Source organism: Mesoplodon densirostris, chromosome 9, assembly GCF_025265405.1.
Source record: "Mesoplodon densirostris isolate mMesDen1 chromosome 9, mMesDen1 primary haplotype, whole genome shotgun sequence".
Taxonomy (NCBI): Eukaryota; Metazoa; Chordata; class Mammalia; order Artiodactyla; family Ziphiidae; genus Mesoplodon; species Mesoplodon densirostris.
Genome location: NC_082669.1, coordinates 81,016,779 through 81,034,449, shown reverse-complemented (window position 1 = coordinate 81,034,449; position 17,671 = coordinate 81,016,779). Strand labels below are relative to the sequence as shown.

Here is a 17,671-nt window from a genome sequence, read left to right as displayed (position 1 = left end):
ATTCAAAACAATATCCAAAATGTTAGTATACACTACCTCTGAGAAAAAGTAATTTCTGCCCATCAACTTACTAAGATAACACAAAAATACTACTAAACTTTTTTTTGGTACTTTTTCTTATGGGCTACAATTCAAGCAACCAATTAAATAATGATAGCAACCCACAGAATAAAATAAGAATCCATGAGTCCATATTGACATAAAGAAATGAATGAACAAATGGGGGGAAGCTCTTCATTATGCTAGAATTTCAATTAATAGATGTAGAAGGAATGATTGAATTAGAAAATCACCTGGGGTGACCAACAATGGTAATTGTTGCAGGCAAAAATCATCAAGAGATGCTAAAATTAGTGGGTAAAAGTCTAAGAGCATATTTACACAATGTGAATGAATCTTTCTACATGATACTTAATTAAGAAGGGATAAACAGTAACTTTATATTGAGGAAACCTGCCACACACCACCTTTACCAAATGACCTAAGTTATCATAATAGTAAAAACTGTGCCTCCTAGTAGGATGTACTGAGGACACAACATCACTTGTTATGCTCCTGCCAAAACTTCATAGGCTGATCTAATCATGAGGAAACATCAAATAAACTGAAATTGAGGTACAGGCTACAAAATAACCATTTTGCACTCTTCCAAAGTGGTAAGGTCATGAAGGACAAACAATGCTGAGAAACTGTTCCAGATTAAAGACCAAGGAGACACTACAACAAAATTCAATGCGATCCTGGATTAGATCCTGGACCAGCAATTGGTGAAATCTGAATAGGGTCTGTAGATGAGACAATAATGTTGTATCAATGTGAAATTTCTTGATTTTGATAATTGTACTGTGGTTATATAAGAGACAGCCCTAAACACAGTGAAGCATTTAGAGAGTGGGGGAAAAAATTCCTTCTCTACTCTTAAATTGTGGGGATTTTCTCTTATATTTTTTCTAAAGTTTCTTAAAGTTTTGTTCTTTGAATTTAGGCCATTAATCCACATGGGACTGATTTCTGTATATGATGTGGGATGGAGATCCATTCTTTATTACATCGTCATAAGGATAAATAAGCCATCCTAATGCTATTTGTTAAAATGGACTTCTTTGTCCCACTGAACCAAATAAATAAACAAATAAAAGAAAGAAAAAAAGGAAAGTATTTTCAGTACTATTTTTAAAGTGTGAATTACTTTTTTTCAGTCTGGGACATGAAAAACACATCATAATTTTTTTTTTTTTTTTTTGCGGTACGCGGGCCTCTCACTGTTGTGGCCTCTCCCGTTGCGGAGCACAGTCTCCGGACGCTCAGGCTCAGTGGCCATGGCTCACGGGCCCAGCCACTCCGCGGCATGTGGGATCTTCCCAGACCGGGGCACGAACCCGCGTCCCCTGCATTGGCAGGCGGACTCTCAACCACTGCGCCAACAGGGAAGCCCTACACATCATAATTTTTAATAAATTCCAAAGATAATTCTGAAAAGTGTCTAATGAATTTAGTAGTCAGCATTCAGGTAGTAACTGCAAAAATGTAACTTCCTCAAGGAACTTCTGAATATTCAATAATATCAGTAGGCAGCCCTATGCTCTAAACTTGGTAGGTAGTTCTTGTTGAATCAATGTTGAATCAATCTATAAGCAAGAATAAACTCTCATTTATTTAGGATGGTCAGGAAATATAGTATTTTAATGAAATGAGCATTCTAAGAGTTATCACTAATGCAATCCTGTATGTAGACAGTTAATTTTAAAATAATGTACATTCAAAACCATAAAAACTTATGCTAATATAAGGAAGCAGTATAGTGTATGATCTCTGGAGTCAGATTGAATGAGTTGGATTTTCATTTCTACTACTCATTAGCTACGTAAACTTGGGTGAATATAATATTAGTATGAGCAGTAACAGTAGTAGAGAATAAATGTATCTGCATTAGTATAGTTCACTATTCCTAAAATTAGCTCTGGAATACAGGCATTTTCACATTACACGTGAAATGCTTCTTTGTGCCCTACAGTGGTACAGCTGTGGCTTATGCCCATGCATTTCTGTGTTTTCTGCAGTGCATTCACTTCCCACACGCCAACATCCTTTCTCCTCCCCTGGAAATCATCCCTTCCTCTGTACTCTGCTTACCTCAAAAACCAGTGGTAGCAAAACTGGAGAAAAAGCCAGTTCCTAGTTCTGTGGTGGCAATGTGCAGTTAAGATCTGGGTTTTCATCTAAGCTAAGACAAACCATCTGCACCCAGGTTTTGATTTAATTTCTGTAAATCTCCATTTCTCATAGGTAAATTAAGGGAGATGAAATATATCATCATTTCTTAACCTTTTAAAACCCCTGTGGTCTGTTAGATAAAATAAAATATTATCTACAGTTACTTTCCAAGATGGCTGTTATTACCTTTAATTCATGAAAAGAGAAAACAGAGATCCAGAATTGGGATTTGAATGAATTCTTCAGATGAAGTCCAAGGCTTTTCGGAGCCGCCTCCCAATAGAGCATAATCTTTATACGATGGTTCAGAAGAAACAACCAAAATATCTAGGTAATCTCATTTACTTCCACTGCTTCTATTATCACCACATAACAATAGCTCTCAAATCTATATACCTATCACAACCTCTCTCAAGATCAAGATCCATTTTTCTAAATGTAACTCATTTATTAGAAATCTCCATTAAATGCCTCAAAGATACCTGACTGTCTCACCCAAACCTACACCCTCTGTTCGTCATAAAATTATCGGCACCACCTATATACAATTCCACATTTCCCCCTTTCTCCCACACTCAGCCACACTATTGAGTGTCTGTCTGTCTTGCTCAAATCCAATCTCCTTTTCTTTGATTCCATTTCATTCGGACCCAGTCCCTTTCTGGATTGTTACAATAACTGCCCTGCCTCTAATCTCATCTTTCTCCAAAAGTCATTTCCCACTCTGCCACCAGATTGATATTTTTCAATGAAAGTTCCGATCATTTTCTTTCCTGCTTAAAATCATCTAATGGTGGCCCACTGCCAACAAGGTAAGTCCAAAGTCCTTAGTATGACATATAAGGCCTTTCTGTATTCAAAGGCTGTAAAATGTACTGTTAACAGCATAAACCCTAAATAAGACTGTATGTACTCAGACTACAGCTCCACTGACTTCTACCTATATGACCAAAAGCAAATTAAATTCAGTTTCCTCACCTGCAGTAAATGAGGTAATACATTTAGAAAAGTGCTTGGCGCAGAGTAAGCACTCAATTAACAGCTACTACCTTTTTACTCTTTCTGCTACTTGATAGCTCCTACAACCAACCCACTCTTTTTCTCATCCCACCTATACAATACTAGAGCCTCACCACTCCATTCAGTCTTTCAGACAAGAACTCTTTTCTTTCATGCCTCCATATCACTGCATGTATGTTTTGTCCACCTTTCATCTACTGTGACTAAATTGTACACAGCAGCAGAATATCTTAAACTCTGCAAATTATCAAAGAAAAGGCCACACTGAAAGGAAAACTCAAAGGTCAAATTATGCTATTAAAAACTTCTTGATGTATTATTCAATACAGCAATCATTAGCATACACTTCTGATAAAAGATAAGTACTAGTACTGAGAACTGTAGTATAAGGCCTAAAATTAAAGCCCAGTATTACGTGTGCCTTGACATCTGGGGAAAAACGGAAGGACCTTGAATGGCCTAACTGCAAGTTCCCATCCTCAGTCTCCTCCTGCAGATAAGGTCCCTAGCCAGACAACCCTCTTTATTACAGGGAATAGGCACAGTCCCTGCTCATCCCTGAGTATGGGGCTTCAGTTCCCTGCCAGCCTGCGGAATTATTCAAACTAGCCAATCACATCCTCCTGCTGGAACCAGGGCTCACTCTACCTTCTTGATAATACAAAGCTTGCCTCCCTTGGCCTCTGCTTGTTCACTCTGTTCCCTCCACTGTGTCCCTATCTCCTGGGCTGAGTATTTGTATTAATAGACTGCTATTCACCTCATCTTTCCAATGTCGGGTGCTGTGTGTTTAGCCATCCCCATAACCCTACAGCAGGAACCCCTCCCTCACCAACAGAGTGCAGAGGAGTCAAATAAACCGGATCTCACTTATCTGTGAAGCTCAAATTTAAGATATAATTGGGGACCAAGAAGAAAGGAACTCAGTTATTTAAAATATATTTTAAGCAAGCAAATAAGCTGATATATAGTCCCAACATTAGAAGGGCATGAGAGAGATTCTTCGTATATCTTCTCTATTTTTATTTCAGACATAAATTCACAAGTGTGCTTATCTAGTTTCTGATCCTCCATGTATTTGAAGGGAGGAGGGTAAAGTTTGACAGTTATATTTACAACATTAAAACAAGGGAAGGAGCTGAGTCAATCTGACAAAGGCTGCAGAAAACAACATTCTTTTATAGGAACAAAAAAATTACAAATCAAATCTATTGAAAAAAGAGCTCTAAAATTCCTAAGAAATGAATTTTTATTTAAGAATAACTACAAGCTTACATCAATAAACTTCTCAGATGAAAATAAAGATCAAGATTTTCAATTATTGGATGATGCAGATTAAACATTTCAAAACCTCCAGACTTACTGCAAGTCTACTAAGTGACTAACTGGGAAAAATCTTGTATATGTGGCCCATGGAGTGGAAGATGAATTTCAGGCTCTTCCACAATTTTAGGCAACCTTCCTCCACTCTTCTCTATTCCTTGGCCTACAGAGAACTCCGTGCTAGTTCAGAAATAAGAAGATAAAGTTGGTTTATTAAGTAGTTAGAAAGGGTCTTTGATGGAGCAAATTGGAAGGCCTGAAAGTGAAACGGACCTCCTCTAAAATGAACACTGTGTCATCGTGGCAGTTTGTGACTGCTCAGACTTCTCTGGATCAGAATCCTCACAAACATCTGAAGAAAATGGGCAGAATTCAGTTGTAAATCATTAAATCGTTCAGACAAGGGAAAGGTAAGGATAATCACCTTTCAATATCAGACAAAGTTGATTCCACTATTCTTAGAGAGAATTTACCAAATCCTTTCCCTAAGAAAGGAAGGAATACTATCTTCTCCACTGAGTAAAAATACAGTTCACCTGGGCTTCCCTGGTGGTGCAGTGGTTGAGAGTCCGCCCGATGCAGGGGACGCGGGTTTGTGCCCTGGTTGGGGAAGATCCCACATGCTGCGGAGCGGCTGGGCCCGTGAGCCATGGCCGCTGAGCCTGCGTGTCCGGAGCCTGTGCTCTGCAGCGGGAGAGGCCACAACAGTGAGAGGCCCGCGTACCGCAAAAAAAAAAAAAAAAATTCACCTTTGATAATCTTACAAGAAATTGTCTCCTGCTTTCCACCACAGGTTACTTTCCTTTTGTGAAATGTCAGCAGATGGTCTCCTAGGAACAGAAGTGTCTCAAATTGCAGTGAAAAAAGTACTATGTTAACGCTGGGAAGCTGCCTGCACAAATTGTTCCTCATGTGCTGCAGGCCCCTCATATTGTGTAGCGCATCCTACAGCCTGAGCCAACAGGGAGAAATCAGTTTCTCTACACAATTTTCAATTTGATTGAGAGACCAGGTGATGAGCAAAGCAAGTAATACTGATGAATTATGTGGCATTTGCACATGATGTTGGACCAATATGTGTAGAAGCCAAACTACCACAGTGATGGAAAGAGATTAGTCACAATACCCAGAAAAATGACTACCTGTGGCTAAATCCTGTGGAGCAATGATGCCTTACTTTTCTAAAGAAGTTCCCAATTCCTTGGTTCTTTAAGTGCTGCAACAGATGTAAATGGAAGATAAGCACATTTGGTATAAGAAGCTGTGATCAAAATCCTTGGTAACATTATGGCATAGACTGATGATCCGGGCAAATGTCAACAGAATACTGAATTGCTGCTTTTGGTCCTGGGTGATCCCTCAGAAAAAACAGATTCCTCAGAAAGAATAGATCCCTCAGAAAGAATAGAACACATCAAGTGTTTTTATCACCCTGTGCTACCTGGACTGTAATTTTAGGACTACACTCTTAAAATTTACAATCTTATCTTACACCTACACTGCTGAGTAAGACTGAAAAACTTCTCAGGGGAGGAGAACAAAGGGAAGGTGGGCTGAATGCAAATAAACTCCATATGTAGCTTTCTGCCTTGCAGTCCTTCATTCTGTCAGTCTTTGCATTACTGTATAGAAAGCATCTTTCTCAAGTAAAGCCAAGCTTCATGGTGAAATGCCAAAAATAGAAGTGACTGGATTCCCTTGGCCTACATTGCCTCTTTAAGATATGTCTGTTACTGGAAGATGTGAGCATCTGGCAGTGCTACTTCAATTTATGATTACCAGCTAGAACAGGAAAGTACCACAAGGTGGGGGAATTTACCACAGGTTGTCAATCAACTGGCACAATTTATAGAAGCTGTTGGCAAAATTAATGTTACTTCAACTACCTGTGTCTATGAAGTCTCCAGATTTTTCTGATGCTTTTGCTGGGCACTGTGAATTGGCAAAATTTTTACAAACACTAAGGTAAAATCCAGGAGATTTTGACTGTCTGTAGAAAACATTAATTCTTTAGCAAAAAATGGAGTCTTCACCAAAGCAGATATAAATATATTAAGCTGACAAAAATTTTAAAAAGCTGTGAGCAACTGAAAAAAAGGGGATAAAAGTATAAAAAGCAGACAGTGCATGTGCACAAAAGCACATGCACACCACAAAAAAATAGCTATCTGGAACCATTAAATTTAGAGGCGAACAGCCCTGCACTCTACATTAGCCCCAAAGTATACTGCACTGGGAATACTTATACTAAAAATTACTTGTTGTTTATCTTAAATTCAATTTAACCAGGCATCCTATATTTTATCTGAGAACACTGCCTACAACCCCTCTAATTTCCATACGTTGGACATTTTCCCACATAGTTATCTCCTCCAAGGCAGGAGACACTAGTGCAGAGATTTCCCAAATCTGGATGCCTGGTTGATTTGCTGGGAAAGCTTTTGAAAAAATACAGATTCCCATGTTCCATTCCAGACCTACTGAATCAATCTCCAGAGGACTGACATCTAGAAATCTGTATTTTTTAAAGTCTCCCCACCTGATTCTGATAGGCTGCCAGATATTGTACCCACTGCCCTGTAAGGGACTGTATATGCAAAATTTGAGGCATTTGGTCCTCTGAAGAAAAGAATCATAGGTTTCACCTGACTCTCAAGGAATGTGATCCCAAAAAAGGGTCAAAAAGGGTCACTGTCTTAGAGACCAGCAGTAAAGTTAAAAAGAGCTATTATGAATTTTTCTACTTCAACTACAAGAATTATTTGACATTGTTTCCCATAACTCTCTAAAAATTGCCTATGTCTTTTTGAGAGTTAAAAGTAAAATAAAAATAGAAAAAATACTTTTTAAAACTCGATCATTATTTAAATAGTTTATGATCAAGTGATCATTAATTGCATGTCTGTGTTATAGACTAATTTATTTTAATCGAGTATACGTAAGAGATGTAATTTGTTTTGATGTTTTCCTTAAGAATTTTTTTCGTTTATAATTATCATTTTGAATAGTAATTAAAAACAGGGCCCATATCACTTAATCTACAACTAGGTCATCCACTGAATTCAACAATATTTGAATTCAACTGAATCCACTGAATTCAACAATATTGCTTTAAATATGTTCTTATCATTTATTTAAAATATTAAGAAATCTATGAATCCAAAGTAGGCATTCATTATCACTAACTGAGAAAGTTATACAAACTATTATTTATATTTTCAATTTTTTTCTGTCCTCTGAATCATTCCCCTCAGCCCACAAACACTCCTAAATTTTTTCTATCTAAAAAAAAGTGTCCCTAAAATGAAACAGTAGGAAAAAATGAAGTAGTATCGACTCTTTCTCTTGTGTTTCATTACTGAATTTTTTTCAAGAATGATTTATACTTTAATAGGGGAAGGCGATTAAGATGTACAAACTTCCAGCTGTAAAATAAATGAGTCACAGGGATATAATGTATAGCATACGGAATACAGTCAATAATATTGTAATAACTTTGCATGGTGACAAATGGTAACTAGACTTATCGTGGTGACCATTTTGTAATGTATAAAAAATATCAAATTACTTCATGGTACACCCAAAAAGTACATCCAAAACTAATACAATATTGTAAATTATACTTCAATTTTAAAAAGCTTAAAAAATTAATTAAAAGACTAATAATATAGGGGAAAAAGTAATTTATACTTACTGTCTCCACTTCTTATCCTTTAGTCAACATTTATTGAGCACCTAATACAGTGAAACTCAATCCTGGTGGCACATTCAAACCATATGGGAAGCTTTTTTTGAAAAAAGTACAGATGCTCCAGGCCTCACCCATGAGTGAAGCCTGTGCATCCATGTTTCTTTATAAACTCTCCAGTTGATTCTAATGTGCAGCCTGAGTTGAAGTCACTGATATAATATATGCCACCCACTCTACTGCAATTACAAAGATGAATAAGACACAGGGCTTGTCCCTGAAAAACGCAGGAAATAAGAACATCAGGAAACCTATTAAAATTGGTAAATGTTTCAACAAAGGTATGTACAAACTGCTAAGGGAACAGAGATAGGCAAGGATACAAAAGAAGGTGAGGGAGGTCTTTGAGTATGGTTACTGAACTACAATGCACACAAGACTGAAAGGCCATTAAACTGCTCTCTTAAAGGCCAGCAATGATCTCTAGTCTACCACTTAAAATAGTCGGCCTCATCTACACCAGTTTTACCATATGCAAGATACAGATAATAACAAGGTTGCTCTGACAACTGAGAAATGAATACAGTAGATATTGGCATATAGGAGATATAATTTGTTTCTCATCCCTTTCTCTTAAAGCCAAAGGCTCTTCTCAATTCTATATTCCTTTTTAATCTCTCTGCAATACTGCACTGCTCCTTCTGGAAATTCTCTTCAAGTTCTGTGAGATGAGCACCTACTCTGTGCTAGGTATACACTTCTACTTCAAAGGTCACTCCTCACCTTCTAGTTTCTCTCCTTCTCTTATGCCTTAAATGAAAGTATCCAAAAGTATATGCTCTCTGCCCTCTTCTCTCCTATGTCTGAACTTGTTCTGCTAAAAGCTATTCCAATCTCGTGGCTTTAACCCACAAAGAGAGGATTTCCAAATCTATATAACCTCTGGGCCTGATCTCTTTCCAAGCTCCATTTCTACATCTCCATATCTGCTATGCATGTTCACATAAACATTCTGCTAGCATCTCAAACTTAGTAGAACCCAAACAAAATTCACCATTATTCCCCTGAGCTGTGCATCTTCTCTCCTGTGTTCTTTAGCTGTTAGTGGTGGTTCCACTTCCCAGTCAACCAGATTTTAATGTTCAGTTACCTCTGATTCTTCCCTTTCTCTACATTCACTCACCATGTCTTGTTGATTCCAACTCTGAAACATTAGCAATCATTTTTTTCCTCCGTGTCTTGTGAAACTACTTTAAATCAGATCCTAATACTTAACTCAGTTTCCCAACTGGTCTCACTAGCTCCAGTCTGTCTAGACCCGTGGTTCTCAACCAGGGGCAATTTTGTACTACAGGAGACATTTGCGACTGTCGTGACTGCAGTGCTACTGGTATCATGTGGGCCAAGGATGCCCAAACATCCTAAAATGCACAGGACACCCCTACAACAAAGAGTTATCTGGCCCAAATGTCAATAGTGCTGAGGTTGAGAAAATCTGTGCTGTTTAACAGCACAATTCATCTTTGCATCTCTTACTTGCAAAGTACTTGAGATATAACTCATATTTCCTGCTCATTCCCACTTTTCTGTTTTTTCTTCCTATGCTGTGCTCTCTGACATGAGCTTGTACCTCAACTGATACCTACCATCCTCCTAGGCAGAAGTAACTTTTCCATCTTCTGAATGTCCATGAACTTATTGCTTTTTGACCCTGTATAGTATATATGTTATATATGTCTGATTCATCCTTGAATCTGTAGTCTTGCACTGTGTCTACCAAACAGGTAATCAAATCACAGATCTTCAGTGAGTCTAAAACTTAATCTATAGAATCATTACTGCTATTCACAAATACTGCATTTCTCTTCTTCCCTGCCCCCTCTGAAATGAGGTTTATAGATATAACTTGCTTAAGCTAATTGAAATCTGAGCAGAAGTGCAGTGAGTCTCTTAGTGTGTGTGTGGGTAGGGGGGAGCTTTAAAACCCAGTATGGTATTCATTGCATTTCTTTCCCACTGCTGTGGGGACAGTGATAAAAAGCCTAAGACTTTTTTTTTGGTTGGGGAGGAGAGGCAAATTTCACATGCTACATTTTGTAAATTTAAGGTGTACAGCCTGTTACTTTCATACATTTATATAATGTAGTATGATCGCGACTAAAGCAATATTTATCACATCATTGTAGTACAATGGTACTGTCTATATTCATTATACTGTGCATCAGATCGCTATGGTTTATTTACTACTCATTACAAGTCTGTACCCTTAAACACCATTAATCTTATCCCTCCCACCCTCCATTCCCTGGTACCCACCATTTTACTGTTTTTTTAAACAGGTTTGACTTTTTTATATTCCACATATAAGTGATATTGTACAGTACTTGTCTTTCTCTAACTTATCTCACTTAGCACAAGGTGCTCAAGGTCCATGTTGTTGCAAATGGTAGGATATCCTCCTTTCTCATGGCTCAATAATATTCCATTGTGCATATGTATCATATCAAAAAGCCTACGTTTAGACTGAAATCCTCCAAGAGCCTACAACTATGTGACTTTGCAGAGCAGGGCCCTTCTGCTGCTGACCCACACCAGACACACACAGAACGAGTGAGGAGATGCCACGCAAGGCCCCCACCACCAACGCCCTCATGTTGAGATTTCAGTTTGTTTGTTATTGCATTATATCCTTGCTTACCCTGATTCACAATCAATGAGAGATGCATAATTTCATGGGTCACTAAAAAAGGAAAAATGCTACCTGTATCACAAGCCATGATTGTACAATGCAGCCTGATTTCAGAGATCTTAAAATATGGAAAATGATGAGTAGTGAAATCAATGAAATATGGTATATTTGGTAAATGAATAAATGTGGGGGTAGTGCAGTGCAAAAATTATTTCTATTCATTTTCAGTAGAAACATTATGAACTAAAATGTGCAAGAGAAGTTCTCAGCCATAGGGTTCACAGTAGAGCATGTAAATAAATGTCTTAAGAGAAAGAATATGAAGACTGTAGTTCTACCCTTTAGAATAAAATTTATGAAATTTCAACTATAAGTGGTTCTATGGAACCCCTATTTTCTTTGATATGCATCAATCTCTTACAATAAATTACTGCTTCAGGCAATTAAGCTTTTAGGTCAGGACCACAGGTCAAGTTTTCCCATTATGCTTTTCAACCTTAAAAACTACTTTGTACTCTCTAAGTGTTTTTATTGGGTTGGCCAAAAAGTTCGTTCGGATTTTTCTGTCATATATACCATGTTCTTCTATGTATATAACCACTTTTATTTTATGTAGAAATGACTCCCCAATGTACTGAAAATGTACTACAAATTTGCTTTAGTGTGCAAAGTCTAAAAAACTCCACTAATGCTGCAGCAGCTATCAAGTTTCTGCTTGCTGTAGGAATTTTTACATTTTACTGGTGCAATGACAGAATTCATTCACCTACAGAATGAAATTAGGAATGAATAATTTCTACATTAATCACTTACTGGTTGAGTTTACTTTTTAGTTAAAAAGAACACTACTGATTTTACATTAATTATGATGGAATATAATGGCAGCTTACATTGTTTTTATCAATACAAACAAAACTTCTGAAGCCACATTATGATTGTGTGTGGGAGAGAAGTACACAAATTGCTTATAAATATTTAGCATGTGTAAGTGATTTGAACCGTAGCCAGTATCAACACCTGCACCTCAAGGAGCACCTGAAATTTCATTTAACTACCTAAATCTTTAAAATCTATAACACTGTTTAGAAGTGAAAAATGTAGGCATACTAGATTTTCCCTCCAAAACTTACCTTTATATGCTATTTCTTTTCATAAAACTGTTATTTTTTCTTAATTTTGTAAATTCAAAAAAGAAAGACAAATATTGTATGCTGTATGACACATATATATGGAATTTAAGGAAAAAAATGTCATGAAGAACATAGAGGTAAGACAGGAATAAAGACACAGACCTACTAGAGAATGGACTTGAGGATATGGGGAGGGGGAAGGGTAAGCTGTGACAAAGTGAAAGAGCGGCATGGACATATATACACTACCAAACGTAAGGTAGATAGCTAGTGGGAAGCAGCCGCATAGCACAGGGAGATCAGCTCGGTGCTTTGTGACCGCCTGGAGGGGTGGGATAGGGAGGGTGGGAGGGAGACGCAAAAGGGAGGGGATATGGGAACATATGTATATGTATAACTGATTAAATTTGTAAAATAAAAAAAAATTATATAAAAAAAAAAAAGGGAGGGGATATGGGAACATATGTATATGTATAACTGATTAAATTTGTTATAAAGCAGAAGAAAAACTGTTATTTTTTTCTTAATTTTGTAAATTCATTACTCCTTTGTTCATTCACTCACTGAACCATTGTACTCATCACATACATTGCACTGACAGATGTTAAAGATGACATTTCTGCCCTAACGAATTCAACAGAATACAGGAAAAAAGACAGGTAAACAGATTACTATGCAAAACTGTATTCAATATTAATGATGTGTTACAGCGTTCAGGAGAGAGAGAAAACAGTTGTTCAGGAGAGAGAGAAAACTAGCCATGTGATCTGAGCTAAATCTTGAAGGAAGAGTAATTTTTCATCTTTCAAAGAAGGGGACAGATCGGGGAGCAGTACCAATGCTCAAAGCAGGTAAGTCGTGAGCAGAGAAAAATAACTAAAATTTATTGTATTTACTACATGCCAGGCAACATTTGCACTTATAGAAGTTTAATGGGGAATATAATTTCTGTTATATCCCCACATTTTAGAGGAAACTGAGGCTGCTGAGAGATTAAATAATTTACTCCATGTGCTAGGCATGGACTAGCATGCAGGTCTCTTTGAATTCACAGCATGATTAAGTAACAGTATATATTGGAAATGTCAGAACTATTTAGGTTAGAATGGAATACAAGGACATGAACACCATTTTCAAGAGTTGGGCTTCCCTGTAAAGGCAATGGAGGATCCAGCAACTAAAAGTTTGGGAGTAGAAAAATGATAGGAAGATGGAGGGATCTGTCTAGAAAGTTTATAATAAAAGTCCAGCAGTGGCAAATAAAACAGATATGAGACATTCTTCTAACCCTACTTTTCCTCCCTTAGCTTTATTTTTCCTTCAACTGTGTAGTCACAGAACAGGTACAATCACTTTGCATCCTGTTCATACAGTACAAGTTTGTTACTAAACAACAGTAGTTCATAACATAAATTGTTAATGGTCTGGTCAATTGAGAGGTTATAAATCAAATATTAATATAAATGAACTTTTCAAGCAAGAAATAATTTCTGTAAGACATATTCTGATGGAAGTGACAAGGTTTGGAAACTGACTGTAAGGTACAGAGAGCACAAGGAAGAAAAAAGTTAAAGCTGAAGTTAAAAACCTGGATGACTCGAATAATGGGAACAGAGTCATAAAGAGAAATATGAGCAGAAAGAGATGGGTATTTGCCCTGCTTTGTGTAGGGACAAAGAGGAGGGGAGTTTATGAATTTACTTTCACGCAGGTTCCATCTGAGCATATCTCCTTAACTGTCTTCTGTGAATAGGACCAGCAGATAAAAATGTGTGACCAGGGCTTCCCTGGTGGCGCAGTGGTTGAGAGTCCGCCTGCCGATGCAGGGGACACGGGTTCGTGCACCGGTCCGGGAAGATCCCACATGCCGTGGAGCGGCTAGGCCCGTGAGCCATGGCCGCTGAGCTTTCGCGTCCGGAGCCTGTGCTCCGCAACGGGAGAGGCCACAACAGTGAGAGGCCCACGTACCGCAAAAAAAAAAAAAAAAAAAAAAAAATGTGTGACCAGTGCTAAGGGGAGAAGCAGGGCTGAGCTAGGTACTTGAGACATCTGCAAAGATACAAAAGCTGAAGCTATGCGAGCGGATCACTCTACTCACTGGGGGAAGGTAGAAGAGGTTGGTGGGGGGCAGGGGCGGTGGTAAGGTGTCTTCCAAAGCTTCGAGTGACTTCCAGGATTTCTCACTTACAGAGCAGTTTGGGAATAGTTCTTATCTGGGCTATATATCATAATTTCATATAATTTCAATCACAAAAAATGCTTTACTGTACAGTGCAGCTGACCCAGGAGGGGAAAACATGAACTGTTCTAGCCTAGAGTTTCTATAACTATGTAAAAAGGTCTGTAGGACACACCACAACAAATGAATAACTTTAAACAACTTCATTGTGCTTCTTCAGATAATTTTATTTCCTACTAACCCAGTGGCCAAAAGTGAAAAGGTTATTACATTTCATACCGGTATCCTCAAAAAGCAACTGTATATAATTGAAAAAAGCAAAGATATTATTCTAGATTAATTTTTTAAATGCTTCCTACCACAGGACATATATGAAACTACACCAACAGCATAAAACTTTTAAATGTGTTAAACAATAATAAACTTTGTTCTAAAACGATCAAAACACAAATTAAATTTAAAACCCAACACTATTTAGTGTTTGGCATTTACAATTTCTATTAAAAACAAAGAGAACTATTGTTTCTCCCTTTTCCAAATTAAGCTGTCAAATTTAACACAAAGAGATAAATCCAGAAAAGGATTCTACCATCAACTGTTAAGAAGTGTAATGTCACAAGAGCATCAACTTTGGATTCAGACAAACTCAGGCTTAAATACCGCCTTTGCACTTCCTACTTAGATGTCCTTCCGTGAATTACTTAAAGCTTTTAAAAATTTATTTTACTTATTTGTGAAATGGTAATAATCAAACCTAGCTCAAACTTACAACAAATTAACAAATGTATTGTCTAACTGAACCAGGCATATACAAAGTATGGTACTACATAAGTCTTACCAGCTTCCCTTCCGTATTTCCACAATCAGTAATGGAAATTCCAAGAGCTTTAAATTAAGTATTAAAAACTTATTTTTGAAAATTACAAACGAGGTGTCAGAAAAAGTCAAATGATTTAAATATTAGTTTAAAAAATACCACCTTTAAATCCTATTTCTGATTCTACATGCAAGATCCTCCTCCCAAGAGATTAAAAAGAACATTTAAGTAAAGTGACAAGACTGTTAGAATTTCACTTACCAGTTACTTGAATTTAACCTCACAGTTTGGTTAATATTTTTCTTAAATTACTAAAAGATGTAATCAGAAGTTTATATGCAAAATATACACAGAATAGTCTTATAAAACTCGAAATAAAAACAAAACCACAAAATTCCTTCAAATTGGAGTTTTCATTCATTTACTGTTAAAACATGGTGTTGGGCGAGCACAGAGAATAAGACCCCTTCCCACCCAGCCCCACACCTTTATGGAGCTTAGTGCCCTGAGAGTGCCGGATGACAAGAAATCCTGTCATATCATTTTGAAAAAACTTTGCTATTTTAGGTCTTTACAACACATGGCAGGCCTATATTAACTCCCACACTGAGTACTCTCTCCTCAGCTAGATTTCTAGCCACTTGAGCTACTAATCACCACTTACCAACAGCAGAATAAAAAACATGACAATCCCTTTAAAAAAAACTTTTTAGCACTACTTAATTTTAAATGTGTGTGAGCACCTGCATACATGTTCAGTTACCCATTTATGGTTATTTACCAATATTACACGTGTGAATACTGCACAGCAACTTTTGTGTATACAGGGATCTGCCTACCAGGCCTGTGGATTATGGAGAATCTTGCTGCTCTCCCCATTTTGTCGTTTTATTATCACTTTCACCAAAGAGCACAGAGGTAAAAAAGATTTCCGAAACTGAAGATAAGGCTGACTGCTGCACGTTCACATCAGGAAGAAGACAGAACATGACATTTCAGTACAAGAACACAGGATATAAAAACAGTTGGAGCAGAGCGTTCCAGCCGAAAATATCCGTAGGCTTACATGAGGATTTCTTAAACACCAGTTATGTGTTTGTGTTTCATACATGGCTGTACTGCTTTGGAACTTAAAAATGAGCCCTGTTAAATTAAGAGTGGAGTCTTCGAAAACTGTAACTCTCTTATTCATAGTTATGTCAGTTACTTCTGAGTTTGAGAAACATCAAGGACCTGTGTAGGAAATACTCAAAATTAGGAGGGTACCCCCGTGTCCCAAAACACACTCTGGAGAATGGGGCCTCACAGAGGCCAAAGGAAACCGCGAATAAGAGAGATCCAGTTCAATGATCAGATTTCTTACTTCAAATGCCTGAGAACTTAAGTCGTTCATCTGGTTCCAATGCTGTCACAGCATCTAAGATACAGTAAAAGGAGTTCCACAATCTCCCCTCTTCGGAAGAAGTCCTAGCAGGACCACGGGGCGCTACCAAGTCGGCCCCCAGGGCGGCTACTGCCAACAAGAGTAGCAAACAACCGTGGGGAGGGGGGTGTCTTTTTATGAGCAACCTCGTTGCCTACAGCTAAAACCGAAAAAGAAAAGAGAGAGAGAGAGAGAGACTTCCACGGCTAAAGGGAAAAAAACGTAGGACCCAGGAAAGAAAGCAGTTTGCTTGTGGGAGGATAGAGTAGAAGAGAGAAGTGAAGGTCAGCTTCCTAAGCAATTTTTCCCCCTTAGCCCTCACCCCGGCCACCCTCTCCGGCCAGGCCATCGGGCTGGGTACTGTCCTTGGGCCGCTCCCAGACCGGGACCCAGACCCCTCTGCAGTCCCCGACCTGGGCGCAGGGCCCCCGTGGCCCATGCGCGGGGAGAGGGTCCCCAGCGGCCGCCGCCCGTCGCGCCCCCGGCCCCCGCCCGCCGCCGCCGCCGCCGCCGCCCAGCTCCCGCTACCTATTTTCGGAGCACACACCCTACAAGGAGCGGAGCGAGCAGGCCTGGCGGAGACCTGCCCCCGCGAGGGGCCTCGGGTGACTGACAGGGGCAGGCACTCGGGCGCAGCGAGGAGAGGGGAAGGAAGGGCAGCCGGGGGCACCGACCAATGCCCTTCCCCGGCGGCCACACTCCGGGCTGATACGGCGGGGCTCTACTGGCTTCCCGGACCGATGGGCTCTGCCGCCCCCGCGGCCCTTACCTTCTCCTCATCAGACAACTGCTCCTCCAGGTCCGCCATTTTCCTTCTGGCGACAAACCGCGGCGGCGGCGGCAGCAGCGGCCACCTGACTTCCCCCTTTCGGTGCGGTCCTCCGCGCCGCGCGACCCCGACAAGGGAGGGGCCCACAGCTCCGGCCGCCGCGCACGCGCCCCGGGAGCCCCGCCTCCCTCCGCCCGCCTCACGGGGCCAGAGCACAGCTGTGCGCGTGCGCGGGTGCCTCGGAGGCCCGGGAACGGGGAGGAGTTGCCTACTGCCGCCTGAGGCAGGCTTGTCAGTATCCTGAGTCTAGGATTCTTTCCCCACCAGTGACCGTATGGGCCCAGTCTGCGAGGAGTACATTCTGAGCCCTTGATTATACTCCCATCAAATCCTGAACTCCGCCAGCTAAAATGTGAGAA

General features: G+C 39.3%; 1 protein-coding gene and 1 pseudogene across 1 annotated transcript in view; one reads left to right on the top strand and one right to left on the bottom strand.

The window, feature by feature from the left end:
* CAPZA2 (capping actin protein of muscle Z-line subunit alpha 2) overlaps nt 1-17,440 on the bottom strand; it is a 58,737-nt gene extending 41,297 nt beyond the window's left edge. The window contains exon 1 of the mRNA XM_060108292.1: nt 17,253-17,440. Within this exon, the coding sequence (XP_059964275.1) occupies nt 17,253-17,291 (39 nt within the window). The 5' untranslated portion in view covers nt 17,292-17,440. The remainder of the gene's footprint in view (nt 1-17,252) is intronic.
* Nucleotides 3,005-6,618, top strand: LOC132496424 (RAB11-binding protein RELCH-like; annotated as a pseudogene).
* Nucleotides 17,441-17,671: the final 231 nt, after the last annotated feature.